At 36.9% G+C, this 21503-nt stretch overlaps 2 protein-coding genes across 4 annotated transcripts; both read right to left on the reverse strand.

Moving 5' to 3' along the window:
- Positions 1 to 17: 17 nt before the first annotated feature.
- si:ch211-269e2.1 (cohesin subunit SA-2) lies at positions 18 to 16806 on the reverse strand. Of its 3 annotated transcripts, none has more exons than XM_024286253.2 (32): positions 16147 to 16806; positions 15744 to 15835; positions 15544 to 15631; positions 14613 to 14768; positions 13917 to 14013; positions 13757 to 13833; positions 13498 to 13569; positions 12625 to 12829; positions 12385 to 12536; positions 12231 to 12304; positions 12024 to 12147; positions 11799 to 11897; positions 10516 to 10595; positions 10335 to 10442; positions 10154 to 10268; positions 9933 to 10050; positions 8471 to 8574; positions 8311 to 8403; positions 8125 to 8211; positions 7827 to 8024; positions 7665 to 7741; positions 7477 to 7564; positions 7316 to 7396; positions 7054 to 7146; positions 6802 to 6976; positions 4515 to 4651; positions 3526 to 3627; positions 2592 to 2743; positions 2394 to 2516; positions 2131 to 2318; positions 1980 to 2058; positions 18 to 1894 (listed from the first exon to the last, which is right to left on the reverse strand). In XM_024286253.2, the coding sequence occupies exons 2-32, from the start codon at positions 15791 to 15793 to the stop codon at positions 1789 to 1791; spliced, it is 3498 nt and encodes a 1165-aa protein (XP_024142021.1). In that variant the 5' UTR covers positions 15794 to 15835; positions 16147 to 16806; the 3' UTR covers positions 18 to 1788. The 3 variants fall into 3 exon arrangements, with proteins under 3 accessions (XP_024142021.1, XP_024142022.1, XP_024142020.1); XM_024286254.2 differs by having other exon boundaries at positions 7827 to 8027; positions 15544 to 15628; positions 16147 to 16805; XM_024286252.2 differs by having other exon boundaries at positions 7827 to 8027; positions 16147 to 16805.
- A 270-nt stretch (positions 16807 to 17076) lies between these two features.
- si:ch211-218d20.15 lies at positions 17077 to 21141 on the reverse strand. Its single transcript, XM_024287237.2, has 8 exons — positions 20697 to 21141; positions 20446 to 20564; positions 19667 to 19727; positions 19519 to 19586; positions 19338 to 19440; positions 18150 to 18268; positions 17927 to 18072; positions 17077 to 17848 (listed from the first exon to the last, which is right to left on the reverse strand). The coding sequence occupies exons 1-8, from the start codon at positions 20755 to 20757 to the stop codon at positions 17740 to 17742; spliced, it is 786 nt and encodes a 261-aa protein (XP_024143005.1). The 5' UTR covers positions 20758 to 21141; the 3' UTR covers positions 17077 to 17739.
- Between the last annotated feature and the right edge of the window lie 362 nt (positions 21142 to 21503).

A 21503-nucleotide genomic window follows, 5' to 3' on the forward strand; every position in this document is an offset into this window, starting at 1 on the left:
TAAGAGAAAAAACTTCAAAGTTTTGAAAAATCTGACATTTATTTAAAACGAGTTACATAAGAGATGTGTGAGGCTGGATGGAAATAAAGCACCATATAATCGTCAAAACAAGAAAATAATTCAAACAAGAGTGTTTTCTAATTACATTTGAACATTAAAATACAACTTAAATATATTTATGAAACGAGTATACAAGACAAATTATTGTGAGGTCAGATTTCCCAAAACTTGAGGAAATGAAGATTAAATTCTGCTCCTAAACTGGATCTTTTGAAGATGAAGTGTAGATGTTAACTGGCTGTTTCTACTTCATGAAAAAAAACTGCTCAGGCTCCAATAAAACCACAGCTGTCTTTGCATTCACTAAAACACTCACCAGGACAGGGCAGAAGTAGGTCTACCTTTTAGCATTTATATCATTCTGATGCAAAAACAAACCTCGGATAAGAGAGAAAATGTTGATGATGAAATGTGTTAACGCTTAAAATTCTGCTCTAAAGGGAAATAACCAACAAATAATAATAAACAGTTTGTAAACAAATAAAAAAGGTTTCTTAGTTTGAAATTGTTGTATTGATGTGGAGAAAATGATTGGCTGTTGGGCAAAAATCTGAGAAGGCACTTAAGGAAATGGGATCGAAGTTGGTCGGATTTCACCGTCCAGGTTCCTAGTTTACACCAAACCGTGATTCAGACAGTGATATGAACCTTGTTGCATTTTTAGTTAATCCATGGAGATACTTCCATGCTTGCATTGATTTTAGAATATTAAGAAGTCATGGACTGAACTGAGCTCAGCAGAACATCAACTACTCTTCTTTCATAGACCTTAAATGTCTAGAATGAGGAGGGAGCAGTCAGCTGTGGATATGTGACCACAGATGTACCGGTTGGTCACAGACTGAAGTGGTTTTATGGGACCATTTAGGTCAGACCATTTCTTAATCTCTTTATCTTGTGGTCAAACAACCAGAGATGATCTTAGATTATACAAAAACTGGAATCATAGCTAAACTCAATATTACAAAAAAAATGTACTGATGGTCCTATAGTACTCCAGGTATTTTGAGTCCAGCTGATAAGTATTCCAGGTCTTTAAAGTTGAATTTGTGGAGTACAAGAACTTGGCTTAAGCACGTTATCTAAAGGTTTCTCTAAAGCTACGTTCACACCGGATGTGATACATTCTTGAATTCCCACTGGACAAGCAGGGAGGGGCTTCGTCTTTTCTACTGTTTACTAGTCCATGTCTGCCCCCTACAGTTGGAAGAGGCTTGGTGCAAAATGTCAAAGGGGTGTAAATCTAGTGAATCTTGCTTCAGGTTTTTTTTTTATTTCTCTGTTCAACAATTATTAATTTCTCCTTCATGATCGATTTTCAAACGGTTGGCACTTGGGTGAGTTAAAAGGGATGCTACCCATACGTCACTGCCAAATCCGTGTCTTTGATTGGTCAAAGTTCAACCAGGTTTAACTTTCAACACTCGTTTAATAGATGCTCGCTTTGAAACTAGTGTACCTACACGTGAACACGAGAATTTTGAACACAAAATCCCGAAACGCACTTTTACTTAAACTTTTTGCTGAAAATGGTCACTGCTGAGGCCGGTGTGAACGCAGCTCTAACCTGAAAGTCCTTCTGAATTTTTACTTTAGCTTATTATTTAAAAAATAAAAAAAGAGGTCAACCATCAACCAGATGGTAGTTAATTAAAAATCTTTGCATGGAAGACAAAAGTCCACCAAGAAGCTATTGGTCATCAACAGAACATGTAATGTGAGGTCTTGTCAGAACTCCACCTCCACGGTCCCATCATCTGCCTCTTTGCTACAGCTAGAATTGGATCCATCTATGTTGAGGCTTCTTGCAGGAGGATCCTTATCCACCTGATGACTGTAATATAAAGATAGGAGAAATGTTGTGAGGATTCTATAAATAAAAGTGAGCTCGCATTAACTCACAAAACAGAAGTAGTCACCTTGAACTGATGCTTGGTCTGTGAGTTTTGCCAGTTTTGGAGTTGACAGGACTGATCTGGCAGGGAGACTTGTTTCCCGCTGAACAAACACACATCCTAAAGTCACGGACGTTCTTTAACGACACAGACCAAACACTGCATGGTGATGTACCTTCATGTTTTTGTTTGCCAGAGGGAGAGCGGTTCTGCATGCAGGGCCGTTTGTCTGAGCTCCCGTGTGATACTGCATCCTCCATGTCAGCTACAGCTAATAATGAGGCTCGATAGTGGACGAGAGGTTTCCAGCACTCCTCCCTGAGGTCAACGTGCACAGCAGTGTGCTTCTGCAAGTAGGAGAAACTACAACCGGCAGAACAAAGCTTTACCAAACAACAGATACGTTTGTCAGACAGGCTTTTGTTTGTGTGCACTTACACCGTCTTTTTGTCCAGTTTGAGCAGCTTACTGGAGAATTCACTGAGGATGGTCAGGTAGGAGAGATACGGAGGTGCAGCTGTGTCAGGACTGGATTCTTGGAATGCAAACTCGATGCCGCTTCTGAACACGACCAAAAAGACATTTAGGAGAACGACAATCGTCTAAAAGCTTTGAGAGATGAGCGTCTCTGCCGACCTGTGGATCATGACGACACACTCGCGAAACTTGACAAGGTCCCCAAAGCTGAGAGCGAATCTCCTGGCAAGCTCCTTGATGGTAGTGAATGTCTGGACTCCTGGATGAGCCCCGTCACCCCGCTCTTGTTCCTGCTTTAGCCGCAAAAACAGCTAGAAAGAGAAACATGAGTGGATCCACTGGAGAAGATACCACAGTTTTTGGACTATGGAGTATTTCAACAAAATAAATGCGTAACAAAGACCAAAAAAATTGTAAAAATGTATTTAACAAAATACGGCAACAAGAACAGACATTTCATCTTGAAAGGGAAATCCTAATAACAGCAGAGATAACAATAATAGAATGAGCAAATGGAAGCATCAATACCATATTTAGCTTCATGAAACATAGAAGGAATCTAGCATTTTACCGCTATATTTGAACAATTATTCAGATAACCATAGCATAAAGATTGAGCTAACAAGTCAACTAAACTATTTAGATCACTTTAGATCACTAAATCTATGAAATTCTTTGTCGTTTGTGTCACTTTGGAATAATTATCCCAACAGCAGAGCTTCTTCTTCCACTGTGTTGCTGTCAGTAGCAAATACTGATACACAAACTTAATCTAGTGGTTGTTAGAGGGAAAATAAAAACATGAACATTTTTTTAAATCACATATAAGTTGCAACCCCAGCCAAACTACACAAAAAAACACAACTTAACCCTTGTGCTATCCGGGGCATGTTCACAGTAAAAGACAGCGTGCTGAACTTTTTTTCTAATGATCTTTTATCTCCACTGGTGTCCGTGGCAGACATAAAATCCTACGTTTGTCATGGGAGGGATCACACATCAATGTAAGGATCGGGTCACCTGGACCCCATAAGATAGCACAAGGGTTAAAACTATGGTATGGTGTTTGAATTTCACATTAATGCAGATTTACCTGCTGCAAACAGAGAACCAGGGTGCGGGCGCTCCCGATTTTATCCGTCTGCCTCGTTCTGAACAGCATCTCCTTGATGATGTCTCCAAAGTCGTTGTTATACTGGACAGAAATGGAGCAAACAGCATCAGCAGCAGTAATTGAACTTACCAACTTCTTTATTTAAAAGAGTTTGCAGCTAGTTTCAAAAATACCAAACAACAGAAGTGTTCTCTGCTTTGACCCTTTAACTGCCTGCTGAATTAGCTTTGCCATGCAAGGCATTAGCCAGACACGATTCAGGCCGAGCAGGAATTGAACCTGCAACCTTTACATCAGAGGTCAACATGTCCTGTTTAGTTATTTTTTTTATTAGCAAAACTAATTTAAAGTCCCACTCTAATTGACTTTTGATCTATTATTTTATTTATGATAATGTTTCTTTATGTTCCTATGTTCATTAGAAGTCTGCCTCTGAGGTGTGGGCGGGGCTAATGGCATGGAACAACCCCGCCCCCCCTTTCTGTCCCTGAGAGCTGTTTGTTTACAAGCTCTCCTGCTAGCTTCAAGCCCCTCCCACCCCAATCTAACATCACCAGTGCAACAAAAACAAAAGTATATATTGGAGCGTATCCAGCCGTACAGTTTTGTGCCGGATGCCAGTTTAGACGAGGAAAACAAAGACGTTCATGGATCTAGTCAAGGCAAATACAATTTGTTTTCAACTTTTTTTTATAATGATTTGAATAAAGAAATAGTCAGAAAAACAATTTTAAAGCTTAATTGTGTTAATATATGCCATCAATCATGATAAAAATGCATCAAAAACACAATTTTTATCTGAGTGGGTGTTTAAAATAAACATGTTGTTATCAAAAAAAGTTGGATGTTTCTTAGAACTTAAACAGTTAAATAATAAAGCTGTTAAACTGCGGAAGAAAAACTCTCCTGCATGAATGCAAACAAACATAATTAAGTCAAATGTTAAACTCTTCAGGAATGAAGTTCACCTTCATGTAGAACATGTAGACCTCAGCTGCCATGCTCGTTTCTAGAACTCCATGTACTATCAGTTTGCAGAAGGCCGCGAGGAGATTTCTTCTTCTGTGGAGGTTCTCAAGTTTCTCTTCGTCCGGGCTTTCCCCCACTGAGGGAGGGAGATCATTATTTGATGGGATGTGAAGCAAGGAACAAGAAATGGGAAAGAAAAAAGACAGATTATTCATATGGGATCGTAAAAAACAGAGGCTGTTTTGGCGGTTTCAGGACAATGGCTTTAGCAGGTGGAAATCAAAGATAGCATCGGACTGGAGCTGTGCTTGTGACACCATGTGGCTTCAATCCTTCACACAGCTTTAATAAAACGGGCTCGGAGGTGAGCCAGAGTTAATGGGATTTTCTCACGGAAAGACATCGCCGTGCATTGATGATTTAAGTTCGCCCCCTTGCCCTCCGCTGATCTTTGATCCAGCAGCCAATAGAAAACTCAGTCTATATAACAAAATCATTACCAGGCAGATCCAATAAAACAATAGCTTTTTATTACATGTTCAAAAACCAATAATCCTGTATTGCATTTGGTTGAACATTTAGGAGTCCCTCTAGTCCAGTTGTCGACTTCTCTGGACTTTGGATGCAATATGTCTGCGAAAGCTGTAGCTATTTTAAAGATATCAACATTTTACAGTTAACAAATTCCCTACAGGACTTAAGGAACAGAAAAACCGCATGTGTTTCTTCAGCTTTGCTCATTATAAAACAGGTGGTGCTGGCATAAGTCTGCAAGCTGCATCCGTTTGCTTAGGAAGGCCAGATAGGCTTCAATAAAAATGATTCAGTCCTGTTTCAATCTAAGGATATTAACAAAGTCTAAATTTAAGGGTCATTTGTGGGGTCGGTGGGGGGGAATAAGGACAAGTTTACGGCCGAAAGGGAACTGGGGAGTCACTCATGAAGGGAAACGTGTGGCCACACATTTATTACCTTCATGTCTTTACCACATGGAGCCAAAGCACATGAGCGCTTTTGCAGATCATCTGCAGAGTAACAGTGCCATCTACTGTGCATACAACATATTTCTATTCTATTCTATATATGTATATATGGTTTGATTTTACTGCAGGAAGGAGTGCTTTCACAGATGATTCTGTCAGCTATTAGACTCTAAAACACCTCATAGACACTGGACAATAATTATTGTTTTTTGTGTATTTATTATAAATCTGCTCTTTCTAATAAAGTAATGGTAACATGGTGATTTCCCATTTGTGGGATCAATAAAGTTGTATTCTATTAATGCATTTTAAGGCTATATCCCTATCTACTAAAAAACTATAGTGCAGGAGTATATAGTTCCCTAAATAAAAGCAATTCGAACACAATGCTCACTACTTTTCTTTGTTTTCTTAAATGCTACACATGACATCACCGATTTCACAAAGTGAAAATTGAATCAAAGCAAACATTTCATGGTTTATTCAAAATGTACATTTAAACACGCTTTTTTTGCAAAAAATGTTCGACCACAATGCATTATGGTCTATATTCACCAATGTAGTGTGCATCGATGACCTCTGGTTTTTTGCAAAGACTTCTGGGAAATTTCTAGGGCACTCGATTTTTGGAATTGTACATTCGGACAGCACTACAAAATGGCGAACGGACAATATAAGCACTATGTAGTGAGTAGTGAAGGAGTTCGGACATATTCTTGCTCTGCTAGTTGTTGGAAAAACAACATTTTTGTGTGTTTTCTAATAAAGTTTCATTTCGATTTTGTTTCTGAAGTTGCTAAGATGTTTTTCTCGAGAAATTTCATTTTTAAGTCAATTAAAAAAATATATTTTAGACTGGAATGTAATTGTGAATAATTTCATAATAAAATACACACGTCTTCACACATAGGAGATATAATACATTCCATACGTATATGGCTCTAACGTGTATTTCTTGATATTTCAGAAACATCAGAAAATAAATTTAAATAAAAGTGCAGCGACATGAAATCATCCTGATGGCCGATTCATTGAGCAGTTGTATCGCTCCAAGCACATTTACTGAAAACAGGTAGAGAATATTATAAAAAAACGTTTATGCCAAGAAACTTTTATTTTTCTTATGTATGGAGACTTATTGGACAGAAATATAGCAAAAATTGCACTAAATTTCCTTTTTTTCTGTCACTTTAACCCTTTTATTATTTCATTAGAATATGTCACATGCTTTTAAAACAACAAAAGTAGCACCGTATATTTTTCCCATTAACAAATTCAAAGTTAACGCCAGCGGAAGTCTCACCTTTGCTCTGGCTGTCACCATCAGCCCCAACAAAGACGTGGGTGCAAGCAAAGGTCAACAGCGCCCTCTGCAGTTTGGGGCTGGGAGTGAAGAGCAGAGGACCGAAGCAGGTGGGATCCCAAACGTGCAGCTGGAACCAGTGAGCCGTCAGGATGTCACAAACGCCTAGAAAAGCCTACAGCAAAGAATGATGGGGAGTTAAAAAGCAAAAAAAAAAAAAGAGTATGGAGCGTTTGCTGCTTCCCGTCATACCTGACTCCTCACTCTGTGGCTGCCGTGTGAAAGACATCGATGACTCGACTCACTGAAGAGACACAGCTGAAGCCTCTGAGCGACGGCTTTTTCCTGTAGTGGACAAATATTGCGCATTATTTTTTAAATCTAAAGTAAAATAAAAACATAAAGTTTGTCATAATCAATTAATACAAAGCTGTATTTGAAATAAATAACAGGATTCTTAATTTAAATAAACTTTTAGAAGCTACTTAAAAAAAAATGATTCCAGGTAACTCACTCTGGAGGTTAAAAGTTCACTGCTTTTGTTGAGAGACCAGAGCAGGGTTAACGACAAGCACTGCAGCACCTCCTCAAGAATCTGAGTTGAGAAATAAAGAATCAAACTGACAAAAGAGTAAAACAGGTGGTCGCTGTGGTCGTTCGTGCAGGCGTGATAACCTCAGCGGGCGCTCCTCTGCAGATGACCTCCTCAGACAGAAGAGGATACAGCAGGTCAAACAGATTCCATCGACTGAGGTCATGACAGCTGCCGCAACATGGAGGAGAAGGAGTAAATATCACGCAGAGATGACAAACTGGAGAAGAGATGACGGTGAGCTCAGAGGGTTATGGAAAACATCCATTACCTGTGGAAAGTTCTGAGTTTCTTTGTGGTTGTTACGATGTCTTCTAACTTTTCTTCATCAGCAGAGAAACCATCTCCCTAAAACAAAAAAAATGATTATACAATGACATTTGACAAGAGATTCAAATCAAAGCAAATCCACTTGTGGATTAGTTGCTCTTACAGACAGTGAGTCCTTCAGCAGATCTTTCAGATGCTCCATCCAGCTCTCCACCAGGGAGTCTCTGGCAGCACTGACCACCGAGCACCAGGCCGTCCCCTCCCCACAGAGACTGAGGTAGGTGCGTGCTGCTGCTTCCAAAACCGCAGGGCTCGAGTGGAGGTCCAAAACAGACGCCATCTCTGCCACCAAGCTACACACCTGCTGCAGACGTGAGGACAGAGACGGGTTTCATATTTCTCTCATTAAAGTAACATTTTAACGGTTTCTACACGATAAATAAATAAAAAAATGTGCAAACCTCTGAGTTTTCAGCTTCTTGACTCTGCGTAAGGAAGTACTGAGGAATCTTTATCAACGAGGCAACAATGTCACAGCTATAGGAGTACTGCACAATGAAAAAAAATAGATTATCCATATGTGAGCAAACAGTGCAAAAAGGGTTAACTGATTGCAGCCTTTTTATTGTTCAATGTGGGAAAAATACCTTAGAAAGTAACTGAGGAAGCACCACCAGCAGATGTTCTGTCAGCTTTAGACAGTCGTCAATTTGGCATTTCTTTTCCCGAGCGTTAAGAACCTGCATAAATGTGCTTAAAGATTTGCGTCTAATACCATTAATGAAGAGATCCCCGTGTGTGTCATACCTTCTTTGCTCCACTCCTTCCCGCCAACAGCGGTCCTTCTGAGGCCTGCCGCACAGACGCAACCAGGATCTCTACAAGCACAGCCTGTTCTGCTGAAGAAAAACCTGCCGGAGGAGCGCAGACTTTTAAAAAAGTCACTGATTCAAATAATAAAGATTTGCTCTTTCCTTAGAAATGTAACAAGCTCTACGAGTTCTCTTCTAGATTAGAGTTAACAGAGACCCTTTTGTAAATTGTCCTCTGAAGTCTGGTTACAAAACAATCAAATCAAAAGTGTAAACCGCTTTTTCATCTGAAGTAAAAAATAAAATAAAAATATATTACACTTCTAGTAAAATATGTTAAAATATGTATAGAAGGATTTAGATAAATAAATTAAATTAAAAAATAAAATATTAGACAAAAATGCTTATACACTTTTTAAAAATGTATGTAAAATGATTTATTTAAATAAATAAAAAAATATTTCTATAAAAAAAAAATTTAAATATGTGAACTTAATTATTTAAATGAATAAATAAAATATAATTCTATAAAATATTTTTTAAATATGTCAAAATTAATGATTTATAAAAATAAATAAAACAAAAAATACAACCAAATTCTATTAAAATGCTTACACTTTTTTTAAATGTAAAAATTAATTATTTACATAAATTAAAATTAAATAATATTGCTCATAGATTTTTTTTCTATAAATATCTAAAAAAGGATGTATATAAATTAATGAAATAAATATAAGAATGCTTCTAGATTTTTTAATAAGTTAAATTTTTTTGTATAAATAAATAAAAAAATAATAAAATAAAATTCTATAAAAATACTGATAAAAATGGTTTAGGCATGTATACAATTATTTATATAAACAAATCAAATAAAATGAATAATAACGATGGTTTACATGTAATTTTTGCATCAGCAATGTTTACTAAATTTATGTTTAGAAAAAATGTTTTTCCCACAGAAAGACAGTGGCGGTAAAATTTAAATTTCAAGCGATTTTTTAAGTGTTTTATATTTATTTACATATTTTTTTATTAGAAAATGTTTAATAGAAAAACTGTGCAAATCTACACTTTAGTTTCAATAATTTGGCATTTCTTAGATTGAGTCATTTTATCTTTTGAACAATTTTGATTTTCAAAATAAAATAAATACAATTGTAACTAAATGTAAATGATTGATCTGAATAATCCAAATTATTTACATTTCTTTTGGCAATGCCTTATGATAATAAAATAATAAACAGATGTTTTTCAGAAACAGACACATGCATGAAAGCAGAACATTTTAATGTTAGTTATTAAAGGCAAATGTAAGAGTTCCTGCAGCAACTGGATGAAAGCGATCTAATGCTGTAATGTATTCCTCTGAAATAGAAAATACAAACTACACTTCATTTTTTCTTATTTTTTTTTTATAATGCTAAACTGCTTTAATTGTATCTATGGTAATATTTTACCTGAACCCTGAGGAGACGAGTCCTGCAGCAACACAGATGTGAGTGTGGGCCAGTCCTTCAGCAGAGCCCCCCCACAGTCCCACAGACTGTCCACAAGATACACAACATGTGTGTGTGCCTGAGGTGTGTACAGACAAATGCAATGATGTCACAGTAACACATGAAAAAAGAGGGTTTTTGAATCATAATCTGGCAACTTCAACTGAAATCCATGTTTTTACCTCAGATTCTTGATAAAACTTCAGTAAAGCTTTTATCCTGGTATACGTCTGTTGTGCATGTATGTCCTCCTCATACATGGAATCCTGAGTTTCAGAAGCTTCAGCACTCAAAAGCCTGACAATTTAAAAAAAAATTGAAAAAGTAGTCCCTATTCCTTGCTAGTGATTAAAATGTGTGTACCTTGAGAAGAGAAACTCCCCTGCAGCTGCAGCAAGAGGGCGCTGTGAGCAGTAAACAAACTGGAGGAGCCGATTGTGGTCCTCCGGGGTGAGAACATCCTCAGATGTTCTAGGAATAAGATGGAATGAGAATGAATCTTGTAGCAAAAAAGATCTACTTTAAAAAGAAAAAAGTAGCTCACCTCGAGATAAGCACCAGAAGTTTCATGGTCTGTACCGCCACCTCATTGTCCTTATCCAGCGTCATGGAGATAATCCGATCCTAGTAGATGATAGAAAGGATGATGGGATGTAATCACTCAAATTTAAGGGTTCATTTCATTTGCACACACTTCTTGTTTTAATTGACCTCATTGCTACCAGTAAATTACACAAACATGTAAATATTAAAGCTAATTACCTCAAAAACTTTCTTCTGTAAATGTCCATACATATTGTGTTCTATGTCCTAATTACTATGTCCTTAAAATAAGCCAGTAAACTTTGCTAGGATTTGGCAACCATTTCTAAGATTTATAGACAATTAATTATTCCTTAAATTTATAATCCTTTCACATGTTTGCCTTTTTGTTTTATTTATATTCATTTATCCCAAATACTTATTTATCTTTTTATTATTATTATTTTTCCTTACTTTGAAATGATCATCATCAAAGTTGTTCACACATGCTGAATATATTGTTTGAACATTTGGATTTGTTCACAATATGTGTAAATCGTGAAAATTAAAATGAAATATAGGAAAAAAGTAGGGCTGTGAACGCATTAACGCATTAACGCATGAGATTAATCAAAAAGAATTAACGCATTAATATGTATTAAACTAAATTAATCAAAGAAACACTCCTTCACTTTAACTCTGCGGTTCAGGCTACCACATTTTGTTGGGTATTATCCCGCTTATACCACGGTCGCTTACAAAATAAATAAATATTCAACGAGACTTTAGTACTTTATTCTTGCCATCTTTATGGTTTAGATCACTTTTTCACAAAAAGCGGCCGAGGACATCTGCTACCTACAGCGGTGCCATTTTGCACAAATAAATTTTACCTGGTAAAACAGTCATTAATCGTAATTAATCACAGCACAAAAGTACGATTAAACTTATTTTTTTTGTTATCGATTGACAGCAGTAATTAAAAATAAAAGTTCTAAATGTAAAGTTTTGTGTGTGATTTCATATTGGGATTATTCGTAGATAATAAATGGTCGGCAAAAAAAACTTATAGCGATTATTCACAATACATTTTTTCCAGGTTTGCGATTAATTTGTTAATTTTTTGTAATCAATTCTCAGCCCTCAAAAAAAAGATAATGTCTGTCTGAGAAAAGTGTAGAAAGTGTGTAGTGAGGAGTTTGACAGCCTTAAAGCGTGGATTTTATTTATTGCGTATTTTTAGAGTAACTCCCCCGATCATCAAGCAACACTGTACATCATTTAAACTTGAGGAAGCTCTGTTACCTTAAAGCGACTGGTGAACAGATCAAGTTTAGGCAGGAGCGCAGGATCTCCGTACAGTCCCTGCAGTGCCAGCATACACTTGAGACGCACATCTGGGGTCTGGAAAATGATCCAATCGAGGATGGAGTTGGTTTCTCAAATCTCATCAGTTCTCTGAGTCACATATTAGCACACATTCCTATTGCTGTCATCAATTTGAGGGGTTTCTTAGCTGCGTGTGCTCACCTTGTCGTACATCATCCAGCCGATGTACTTGAGGTAACTGTCGTTGAGGAACAAAGAACTGTAGAGCTTCATCCACAGGCCCAGCTCCTCCATGCAGATGGAGCGGATTTCTGGGAGAACATCACTACAGAAACACACAAAAAAAAAAAACGTGAAAATTTGTGGGAAACTTTACTCTAATGGATTAGTGGGTTAAGGATACAGCACCGATATCTCTTGAGAAAAATCCCCTTGAAGATGACGTCCATCATGCTCTCTATCTCTGCTCGCTTCTCCTGCAACTTCAGAGACAGAAGCTACACTTTGTTTCAGGTAAACAAAAACATTTATCCTCCAAAAGCCTCTGAAAGGAACGGCTTACCTCTGTGATCTTCTTCTGCAGCCTCTCCAACTGCTGAGTGCTCCTCTGCCTCGCCGTCTTCGTCCTTTGCACGCCGTACAGCTTCTGGCTGTTTTCAATCCCGACGCTCAGGCTGAGAGCCACGCCCATCAGCGAGCTCAGCAGCTTAGTCGCTTCAAAAAAAACAATAAACCCAGAAAAATAATTACTTCAATCTACTATTTAGTCTCCCTGCATTTCTGCTTTGCAGCTAGGTCGTACCAGCGAGCGTGAAGGTGTGTCTGAAGGCGCGCACGTACGAGTTGGACAGCTCGCTGAGCAGCGAGATGACGGCGCTCATCAGGTAGCTGTCGAAGATGATGGTGTGCTGACACTGAGCCACCAGGACCGACACGAATTCAGAGAACTCGGTGTGGAACCAGCGACTGTGCGGTCCAGACTGCATGAGGGGGTACTCGGCACTGTCCTGCAGGGCAGAGGGAGGCTGGGGTAAGCAAGGGACAACACATGCAGTAAAAAACTCCTTAAAAAGGAGTCTTTATATTCTCTAAATGATTCATTTCATTATAATACCTTAATTTTGAAGAAATAAATCTCTTATCAAAGATTAAAAAATACATTTTGCAACCTTTCTTAGTTTTTTATTAAATCAAATGTGCTTAAAATTCCACTTAAATTACATTTTTCTTAAATACCAGAACCGAGACTGTGCAAAACCCATTTAAGTCAATTAGTTTGCGACAGGTTTTTAAGCCTTTTTCAAGTATCTAATAAAGAGCAATTGTGTTATATCTGGGTTTTAAATTTGTTTTTAGAAGAGGCAGGAAAAAAAATGAAATCACAAAAATGTATATTTTTAATAAACTGAATAAACTGAAATCCATACAAGGCAAAAAGGCTCAAAGAAATTTTTCCTGCAGGTCAAAACACACAAAAAACAAGATATCTAGCTTGACGATATATATTTAAAGTAAAAATATATATATAAATACGTCTCTCTGATTTTACTTCTGTTTTTCACTTAAACTTTGAGTGTGAAGGATCCAAATCTTTAAAATATATTCATTGAATTACTTGTTTTTCTGTTTTCTTATTTAAATAAATGTAGAAAAAACGCATGAAGCAGGTATTTACTGAATCTAGGGGCCAGGTGACTGTGAGGATCCATGGGAAAGCCAGAAACTTTTTATATTGCAGACCAGCAACCTGAAACACACAATCAGCTTTATTCCAAATATGCAAAGAATCCAAACATCTATTATACAAATATAAAATATATATATAAAATAACATAAATGTTGGCATCAAGGGAAAAAAATCTAAAATCTGGCATTTAAATTGCTAGAAAATGCAAATATATTTACAAATATAACTGAAAATAAAATAATCTTACTTCATCCAACTCCTCCACCATGTTCCTCATAACGTCACGGCCCTCTTTGCTCTGACACATCTCTGCTGTGATCACACCTGCAACGAAAGAACCGCAGAGACACATGAGACATCCCCTCCTGACTGATAACATGACTGCAAATGGGGGGGGGTCAGCTTTCCTTTGCAGCCAGAGCACTGGAGGAAGAAGCTGATGAGATCCAGGAGGGAGGAGTCTTTGTCCGTTCCATACGCCTCAATCCAGTCATCAATCACCACCTGCAAGAGCATGAAAACAAATACGCACAGTTAGTTTATATTAGATATTATTAATAATTTACATTATTCTAGCTGTATTTATGATACATTTGACCATTTCAAGATTTAAAAGAAAACAAGAATTATATTTTAATATTATGTCTTTGTTTTTTTCACAAATCTTAATGTGGATTCATAGATGTTATTATTTCTTGTAAGATTTATTTTTCTATAAAGGTTCAGGTAAGATCGACTTTTAAAGGTGAACCCGAAATATTTAAAAAATTTCATATAGTAATTGTTATTATTCTAAAAAAAATTATGTTTAAAAATATATTGTACTTATTGATGTTTTACTTTTTATTTGCCAATTAGTCATGCTCATTTAACCTAAAATGTGAATGCTGCCCCATTCTCAATCGGTTTAAAAAAACATAAAAAGTAAATTATTTAAAAAATAGTGATAATAATTTTAAACCAACAGTAAGACAATATAGGGGGAAAAAGATAAAAATGTAAAACATGCAAGAAAAGTAAAGAAAAAAGTCAACCAACAGTATATATATTAATACAATAAAACAACAGATTTTAAGGAGGCTATAGGAAAACCAGCTTGGTACCTGCATGGCGCTCTTGCCCATGGACATAACTTCAAAAAGGGTGACAGCTTCCACATGCTTCTGTTTTCTGGCCCCCGCTTTGGCACCACTGCAGCCGCCTTTCGCTTTTTTACGCTTGACATTCTCAGGGAATGTGTGGGCTCTTTTCCTCCGTCTCTGCAGGATGACATCCAACACTTAAATGAAGGCTTTGTCATAATACTACAGTAAATAAGATTAATATATCCAGTTTGGTGCTACAACCTTTTTGTGATTAAAGAAAAATCTCACTCAAGTAATTGAATGTATTGGAAAAAGCTAGATTTTTATATTTTAAATAGATAAAAGAAAAATGAGGGCTACACAATATGAGGAAAACTTGATCAATATTGCGATGACTTGCAATACATAAACAAAAAATTACAACAAAATCATTTCCATTCCATTGCAACCATTTTATTTAAGTAAAGTCAACACAATTAAAACTATACTGGGGGGCATCTAACACAAAAGGGCTCCATACAATTGGTCAAATGAGTAAAGAGCTTTATAAATCCTTCAAGTTGCCATGAGATTGTTTTAGCATGTGTGTAAAAGCTTAGAGGTAACCATTTGTTGCAGTTTACATCATCTTTTGCAATATCACACAGGCTGATATCCCAATAACAATATTTTTTTTATTTTTATTTTGCAGACTTAAAATTAATGTTCAAATGTGTTTAATTTAAACAAAGTTAAGCCACTATTAAAAAAAAGTAAATTAGCTTCATATATATTCTAGAATATGAGGAAAATAACTCAACTTTATCCAAAAGCTGAACTCATTTGATTGTATATTTCTACGATAAATGACCAAAGCTTTGTATGTTTAAATTAGCTTGAATCTAACCTGATGAAATCTTGGATTAGTGGGGAAAAAATGAAAAAATGATTTAAAATAAAAAGAAATTACCACAGATTTTTGTTGATTTTCATTTCCTGAATCATCCCCTGATTGGGTGACAGCTCCAGAAGAGGTTGCTCCTGCATGAGAGCTTCTACTGAAGAAAAGCAGTAATTAAAAAAAACTTTAATCATTAAAATAAAGTAAAATATTTTAAGGAGATGAAGTGAATATCAGAGTGTACATGCATCTGTATGAGCGAGTCTTACTTCTGCTGTGAGGACCTGGATGCAGATGCAGCTGATGACTCTGGGATCATGTCCTTCTCTGATCTTCACTCAGGACCCAAAAAGAACAGCATCTAGAAGCAGAATTTAAGTTATTATTTACATTTTTCACTCTTATTTATTGCCTTTTAAGCCCACTTTACTGGGGGAAGCTGGTTCGAGGCTTGCTCAAAAACACATCAGCACAGGGGATGCTTGGCGCCACAAAAACAGATTAACTTTTATTATACTGACATTAATTGTTGTATTTTTATTTAATTAAATCAAATTCAATGCAATATTTAAAAGAATGGCGACACAGATTTTATTTTTAGAATATAAAGCGAGTATGAAACGCTGAAAAAAGAAAAAAAAACCCTCTCTCAATAAAACGTTTCAAACGCACCTTTTCTAAAAGGGTTCATCATTTTCCAGCCGCTCACATATTTGTAGTTTGATATATTGCGGGTGACAGACAATATTTCAAAGCTGTCTTCTAAATCCTTCGGCGTCTATATTTATTTACAATTATAATCAGTCTGCTAGCTCTCACAGTCAAGTTGTGGAGCATCCTAACTAATCATGATTGGCTATCAAGAAGAAATAGAATCGTTTGATTGGCTGTTGCAACATGTCTGTCACAATATGCTCCGCCCCTTGCGGCTGTGGGAGCGGTGGAAACTGTCCCGTCTAGTTGGGTTATCTGCTACTAACAACTCTTTATCCGTGACTTTAAAGCTCAAACTGGTTTTAAAAACGTATCAACAATTCTATTACTCAAATATCTCTAAAGATAAACGATTGACAGCATCAGGAAATGTTTTTGTAGCAAAAAAGCGAAACGTATTTTTGTCTCAAACAAAATGACAAGTATGATTCAGTGTTGCCAGATAGAGGCAAGGTTTTCCAGCCAAGAAATAATTAAAAAAAAACTCCCATACCCCATAAAATAACCCCCATGAAAATAATCTAACCAAAAACCACCAAACCATCCCCAAACACACCCAAATTATGACCTTCAGCACAAACAAAGTTTGCCCTTAAATTTAAAATCAAAACCCCGGAAACTTCCCAATCTGGCAACGCTGGTCTGGTGTTTCCGGTTTGAAGATCATGCATCAAATGAACACTAGGGGGAGCCATCTACTAATTGGTGGCAGGAATTTTGAAACTCAGTCACTTTTTCTAATATATAATACTGTCAACATCAGAACATTGTTTTTGTTTGTTTGTTTGTTTATTTGTTTTTCTGTACAGTAAAAAGAATTTTAAACTCACCATACACAATAATGCTCCAAGAAGTAGAAGAATAGGTTGGAAAAAGACGAGCACAAAATCTCATTGCATTGCAATTTTATTATTTTACTTCCTGTTTTTTTTCTTTTTCTATTTATAACAGTGATTAAAAGAGTAGTGCAAGGGTTTTCACATTCACTCCCAGAACTTAGATTCATCACAAGTCACATTTATAGCAAAAAAAAGTACAAGCAGGAAATTCAACATCATCATTTCTCAGCTGTATCAGATTAATAGCACCTTAAAAAGAAATTCTTGCTTCTTTTTCCTATAATAATGTACTTCCATGTAGTATCATTCAGAGTTCTTGCCTCCTGGTGCATTGGACCATCAATTTTGAAGCTTTTGCAGCACTTTGAACTCCCAAATTCTGAGATTTATAGCTAACTGCACCTGTGAGTGACAATCAGATGGTGTTGGAAGACTTTTTTTAAATCCACTATTGATTATTCTTATTTTCAGGGGTTAGTTTGTATTGGCTTATACTGATATAAAAAAAATTAGTGAGTGGAGCTGCTTTGTATGGTTAGGGTTAATGGTGCATTTGTCGTAAACATTAAACTAAATCCCTTTCATTCTCATGTCATTTCTTGTAGTTGTGCAAAGTGTTCTTATATCAAAATAACAGCTATAAAACAGCAAAAAACAAACAAACAAAACAAGGGTCCTTCCCCTTGAGAAGCATTATGTCATCCATGCTGACTCAGGACAGGAACTGGGACATGAAGGTGATGGCTGGATGAAGGTCCTCCGTCAGCTCATCTGGCAGCGCTAAAACCAGTGATGTTAAGCTTTGAGTGATTTCTAATATCCTGCACAAGAACAGAACAGATCTGGTTATCAGGCTGCATCAGTCACCTCTTTCATTTAACCGTGTGACTGTAACTCACCAGTGGATATAATGAGCTGCAAGCTGAGGTTCGTGCCTGCAGCCATCCTCTGCCACTAGAGACTGCTTCATCTGTTTGAAGTTTGCCTCAATTTTCTTCTTTATTTCTGAGAAGACGGTAATTCCCCTGAAGGAGCTTAGAACTTGCTGTGAACATGAACAGATCTTGAACTTTAAAATGCAATGTAGAGGGAAGAAAAAGGAAAGAGGAAATTTACTCTTACATATATGACTGAGAGCTGGTGAGGGATGTACTTATGACTTCCAAGGTGTCTGATATCCTCTTCTAGCTGTTGACTGAGCACCAGCAGCTGGTTCAGTTTGGCAATGTGTACAAAGTATTCTACAACAGAGGAATCAGACAAGTAGTGCACGCGCCTTCAAATAATCACACTGCAAATTGAGGTAGTCAAAACATAGGGGAAAGAAAATCACTAGAAAGTAGTAGAATATCTTTAATTTTTACTTAATAAACCTTGTAAAAATGTATTAATATCTAGAAACAAAGATTTCCACACAAGCATTTGAAAAAGGAAAAAATGTTAAAAATGCTAAATGTTAGACAGTATAACTTCAAACTGAATGCTAAGCAACCCAAAAAGAAGTATCTTTTGCTTGTTCTAAGCAAATTCTTTGTATTAATTGCAGTTCATTTGTTTTCAGCAACACAAAAAATAGTGTAATATGTGGAAATGACTCAATATAAAATAAAATGTGACCTAAATGAGAATATCATCTCAGTTCAGCTTGGTCCAATTTAATAAATCATCATAAATTCTAAAAGTAGTACTTATTCTTAGGGAATACATTTACATTTTTTGTGTTCAAAATATTTACAATGAAGCAAGTCTAACTTGTCAAAACTTTAAAATAACATCCTTAACACTGAACCAGTCCAATTTCAGTAATTTTAAGTATGAAATCAAGTTTTTTTATTATTATTATTACTGATATCAAGAGTTTGCACCAATATGATTTTAACTCATTTTAACAATAATTTCAATATCTCTAGATCATAGCTGATTTTGAGAAAAGCTTGTAAAGGTTTAGAGCAAACAAATAAATACCTTAAATCTGGAAAAGAATTTCTAAAAAAGACGCTTTTAAACTTTGCAAGTATCAAACAGTTTGAACAAATATCTGTTTAAAGCATCAGAAGAATTTACTCTGTATACTCAAAAATGCAATTTTAAGCTTAATTTTCTTTGTATATGTCCTCCACCACTAGAACAATGCCAGAAGACCATATTAAAAAGACCATTTTCATCTGAGATGGTCTTTTAAAAAACAGGTTTTTACGTTTAAAAAAAGAGTTTTACCTATTTACTTTAACTAAAAATAAAAAAAACAATCTTCCTTCTTCTGCTCAATATGAAGGAGATGTGTTTTTAAAGGTCTCCTCTGCATCTCACCGTCCATCTGCGGCCTCTCCAGCATCTCAACTGCACTGCCTTGAATGAGGAACACCTCCACACGAGGAAACATGGCCGACAGTCCCACAGCATCCAGGTAGTCCTGAGGAGACAGACACCAGTCGACCCCTGATGTATGCTGACAATCTTTCAACTCTGGTTATCTTCTGTCAGTTAATACCTCCAGCTCTGGCATAGGCTTTGGTAGATGTTCAAGGCACTGGAGCATTTGGTCAAGAATCTCTGATCCTTTATGAGGAGAACCAAAGAACATCAGATCAGACGCACAGACAGATGTTGCAGGTCAATTCTGTTGCTGCCTTTGGTACCTTGGGCTTGAAAAGTGTCTGACTCCTCTGGGCTACACCCTTTTCCTAATTGCTCTTGGAACTAAAACACAAACACAAAAAAAATCATATACAAAAGTCAGGACTTGATAAATGTAATATGACATCATGCTGTGAAACATACATGTGAACGTCAATTCCCAGTACCGCCAAAATCCAGAAAAAGAGAAGAAATGTGTGAAATAAACTGCTCGGGTTTGGAAATCGTTTTTTTTTTTTTCCTTCCGCTGGTGGCGTATTAGATAAAATATTAGTAAAAGTACGTTTCTAACATGCTCCATGCTTTTAATCAAAAACAGTTGATCGTGTCAAAAATAAAAACCTACACATTTTTGGGTGTGAAAACATTCATTTTGGGCATTAAAATAACGTTCCTAATGCATGCAGACTATTCTAATGAAAGTGTAAATCTGTATCTGCTGAAGCTCTCCTAAAAAAGGAAGGAGACGATTATGGGTTTGACGGTGCCTGAAGTTTTCCTGGGTCTCTGAGGATCTTTACAGCTGAACAGAAATGAATGCTATACAAGTGTGATCAGGTGATGTGGTGATCAGGAGTGATCTGGTAATCAGGTGTGACATGGGGATAAGGAGTGAAATAGTGATCAGGTGTGATAATATGATCAGGGGTGGTATGATGATCAGTTGTAATAAAGTCATCAGGTGTCATATGATGATCAGGTGTGACAAATATGATCAGGTGTGATTTGATGATCAGGTGTGATAAGATGATCAGCTGGTGTGTTGATCAGGTGACCCCACCTGCTGCGTCTGCGTCCTGATGAGGAGGTCCAGCTGCCCGCAGAGGCACAGCATCTCCAAGCCCACCTGCTGTGGACTCAGCCGGACCGGCATCAGGGGTCTCTTCACCTGCAGCTCCACTGAACACATGCAAACGCATGGATTTTAACCATTTGAGCCCACACATTTAGTAAAACATGGCTATGCATAAGCGCAAAACTCATAAACTGTATATATATATTTGATCAGGATCAAAAATGTCTTGGACTCACCTCTGAAGCTCCCATGATAAACGCACGGCTGGTAGAGAGGCTCCGACGCGCTGACCGCCATGGACCCGGCGATCAGCGCGCCTGCATCCGGATCCGAAGGTGCAGAAAAAAAGGATGTTCTGTTATTTGAACTGCATTGATGCCACAATGGGGATCGTTTCTGGCTGCAGCAACAAAAAGGAAAAGAGAAACAAAAACAGCGATATTCGGAAATCTCCTCCCCGATGGCGGCGATCTGGCGCCCCTTCGTGAAAATGCGTCCCTCAGGTCCACGCAGCTGGAGAAAAGTTCCGAGTGTCTTCAGTCCAAACCAGCAAACGAGCTTTTTACGGCTTTGTTTTGCAGAGTGGCCGCCCCTCAAACCCCAACACCGCCACCACCCCAGCAGACGGAGGAACAGCGTTTCCCAGTGATGTCATGTTTTCAGGAGCATCACATGGACAGGATTAGGTCATTCATTCCTGCAAGCTTTGGAATCTGCAGCATGTTTTGTTGAGGAGGGGGATCACATTTAAAATATATATAGATTTATTTAAAACGAATTTAATCCCTCAAAATGTGACTTTCTTAAATTCAGTCTGAATTGTTGCTATTTCTCTGAAATGGAAACACTGCAGTGAGAGGAGATTCTGAGGGAAAATCATCCCATTTTAGCTCAAAGTATACTCTATCCTTGTTAGTATTTTTCCCCTGAAAGTATAATTTTGTAACCCAATAGAAGAAATACATAGTTTGTCAAATTCATGCATACTTTCACTTTTTAAAAACTGTTTCATAAATAAAACCACTTCTGCAGAGGAAAAAAAT

Source organism: Oryzias melastigma, linkage group LG21 (genome assembly GCF_002922805.2).
Source record: "Oryzias melastigma strain HK-1 linkage group LG21, ASM292280v2, whole genome shotgun sequence".
Classification (NCBI taxonomy): domain Eukaryota; kingdom Metazoa; phylum Chordata; class Actinopteri; order Beloniformes; family Adrianichthyidae; genus Oryzias; species Oryzias melastigma.

Excerpts from the sequence above, each read along its gene's own strand:
- si:ch211-269e2.1 (XM_024286252.2), bottom strand. The coding sequence starts at position 15,793 with ATGATCCCAGAGTCATCAGCTGCATCTGCATCCAGGTCCTCACAGCAG. Across the intron at positions 15,632-15,743 it reads TCCAGGTCCTCACAGCAGAA|TAGAAGCTCTCATGCAGGAG; the intron begins GTAAGACTCGCT and ends GCTTTTCTTCAG. Across the intron at positions 7,147-7,315 it reads GTGAACTTTTAACCTCCAGA|GAAAAAGCCGTCGCTCAGAG; the intron begins GTGAGTTACCTG and ends TGTCCACTACAG.
- si:ch211-218d20.15 (XM_024287237.2), bottom strand. The coding sequence starts at position 20,757 with ATGGCGGTCAGCGCGTCGGAGCCTCTCTACCAGCCGTGCGTTTATCAT. Across the intron at positions 18,073-18,149 it reads ACCAGCTCTCAGTCATATAT|CAAGTTCTAAGCTCCTTCAG; the intron begins GTAAGAGTAAAT and ends TCATGTTCACAG. Across the intron at positions 17,849-17,926 it reads GCAGCTCATTATATCCACTG|GATATTAGAAATCACTCAAA; the intron begins GTGAGTTACAGT and ends GTTCTTGTGCAG.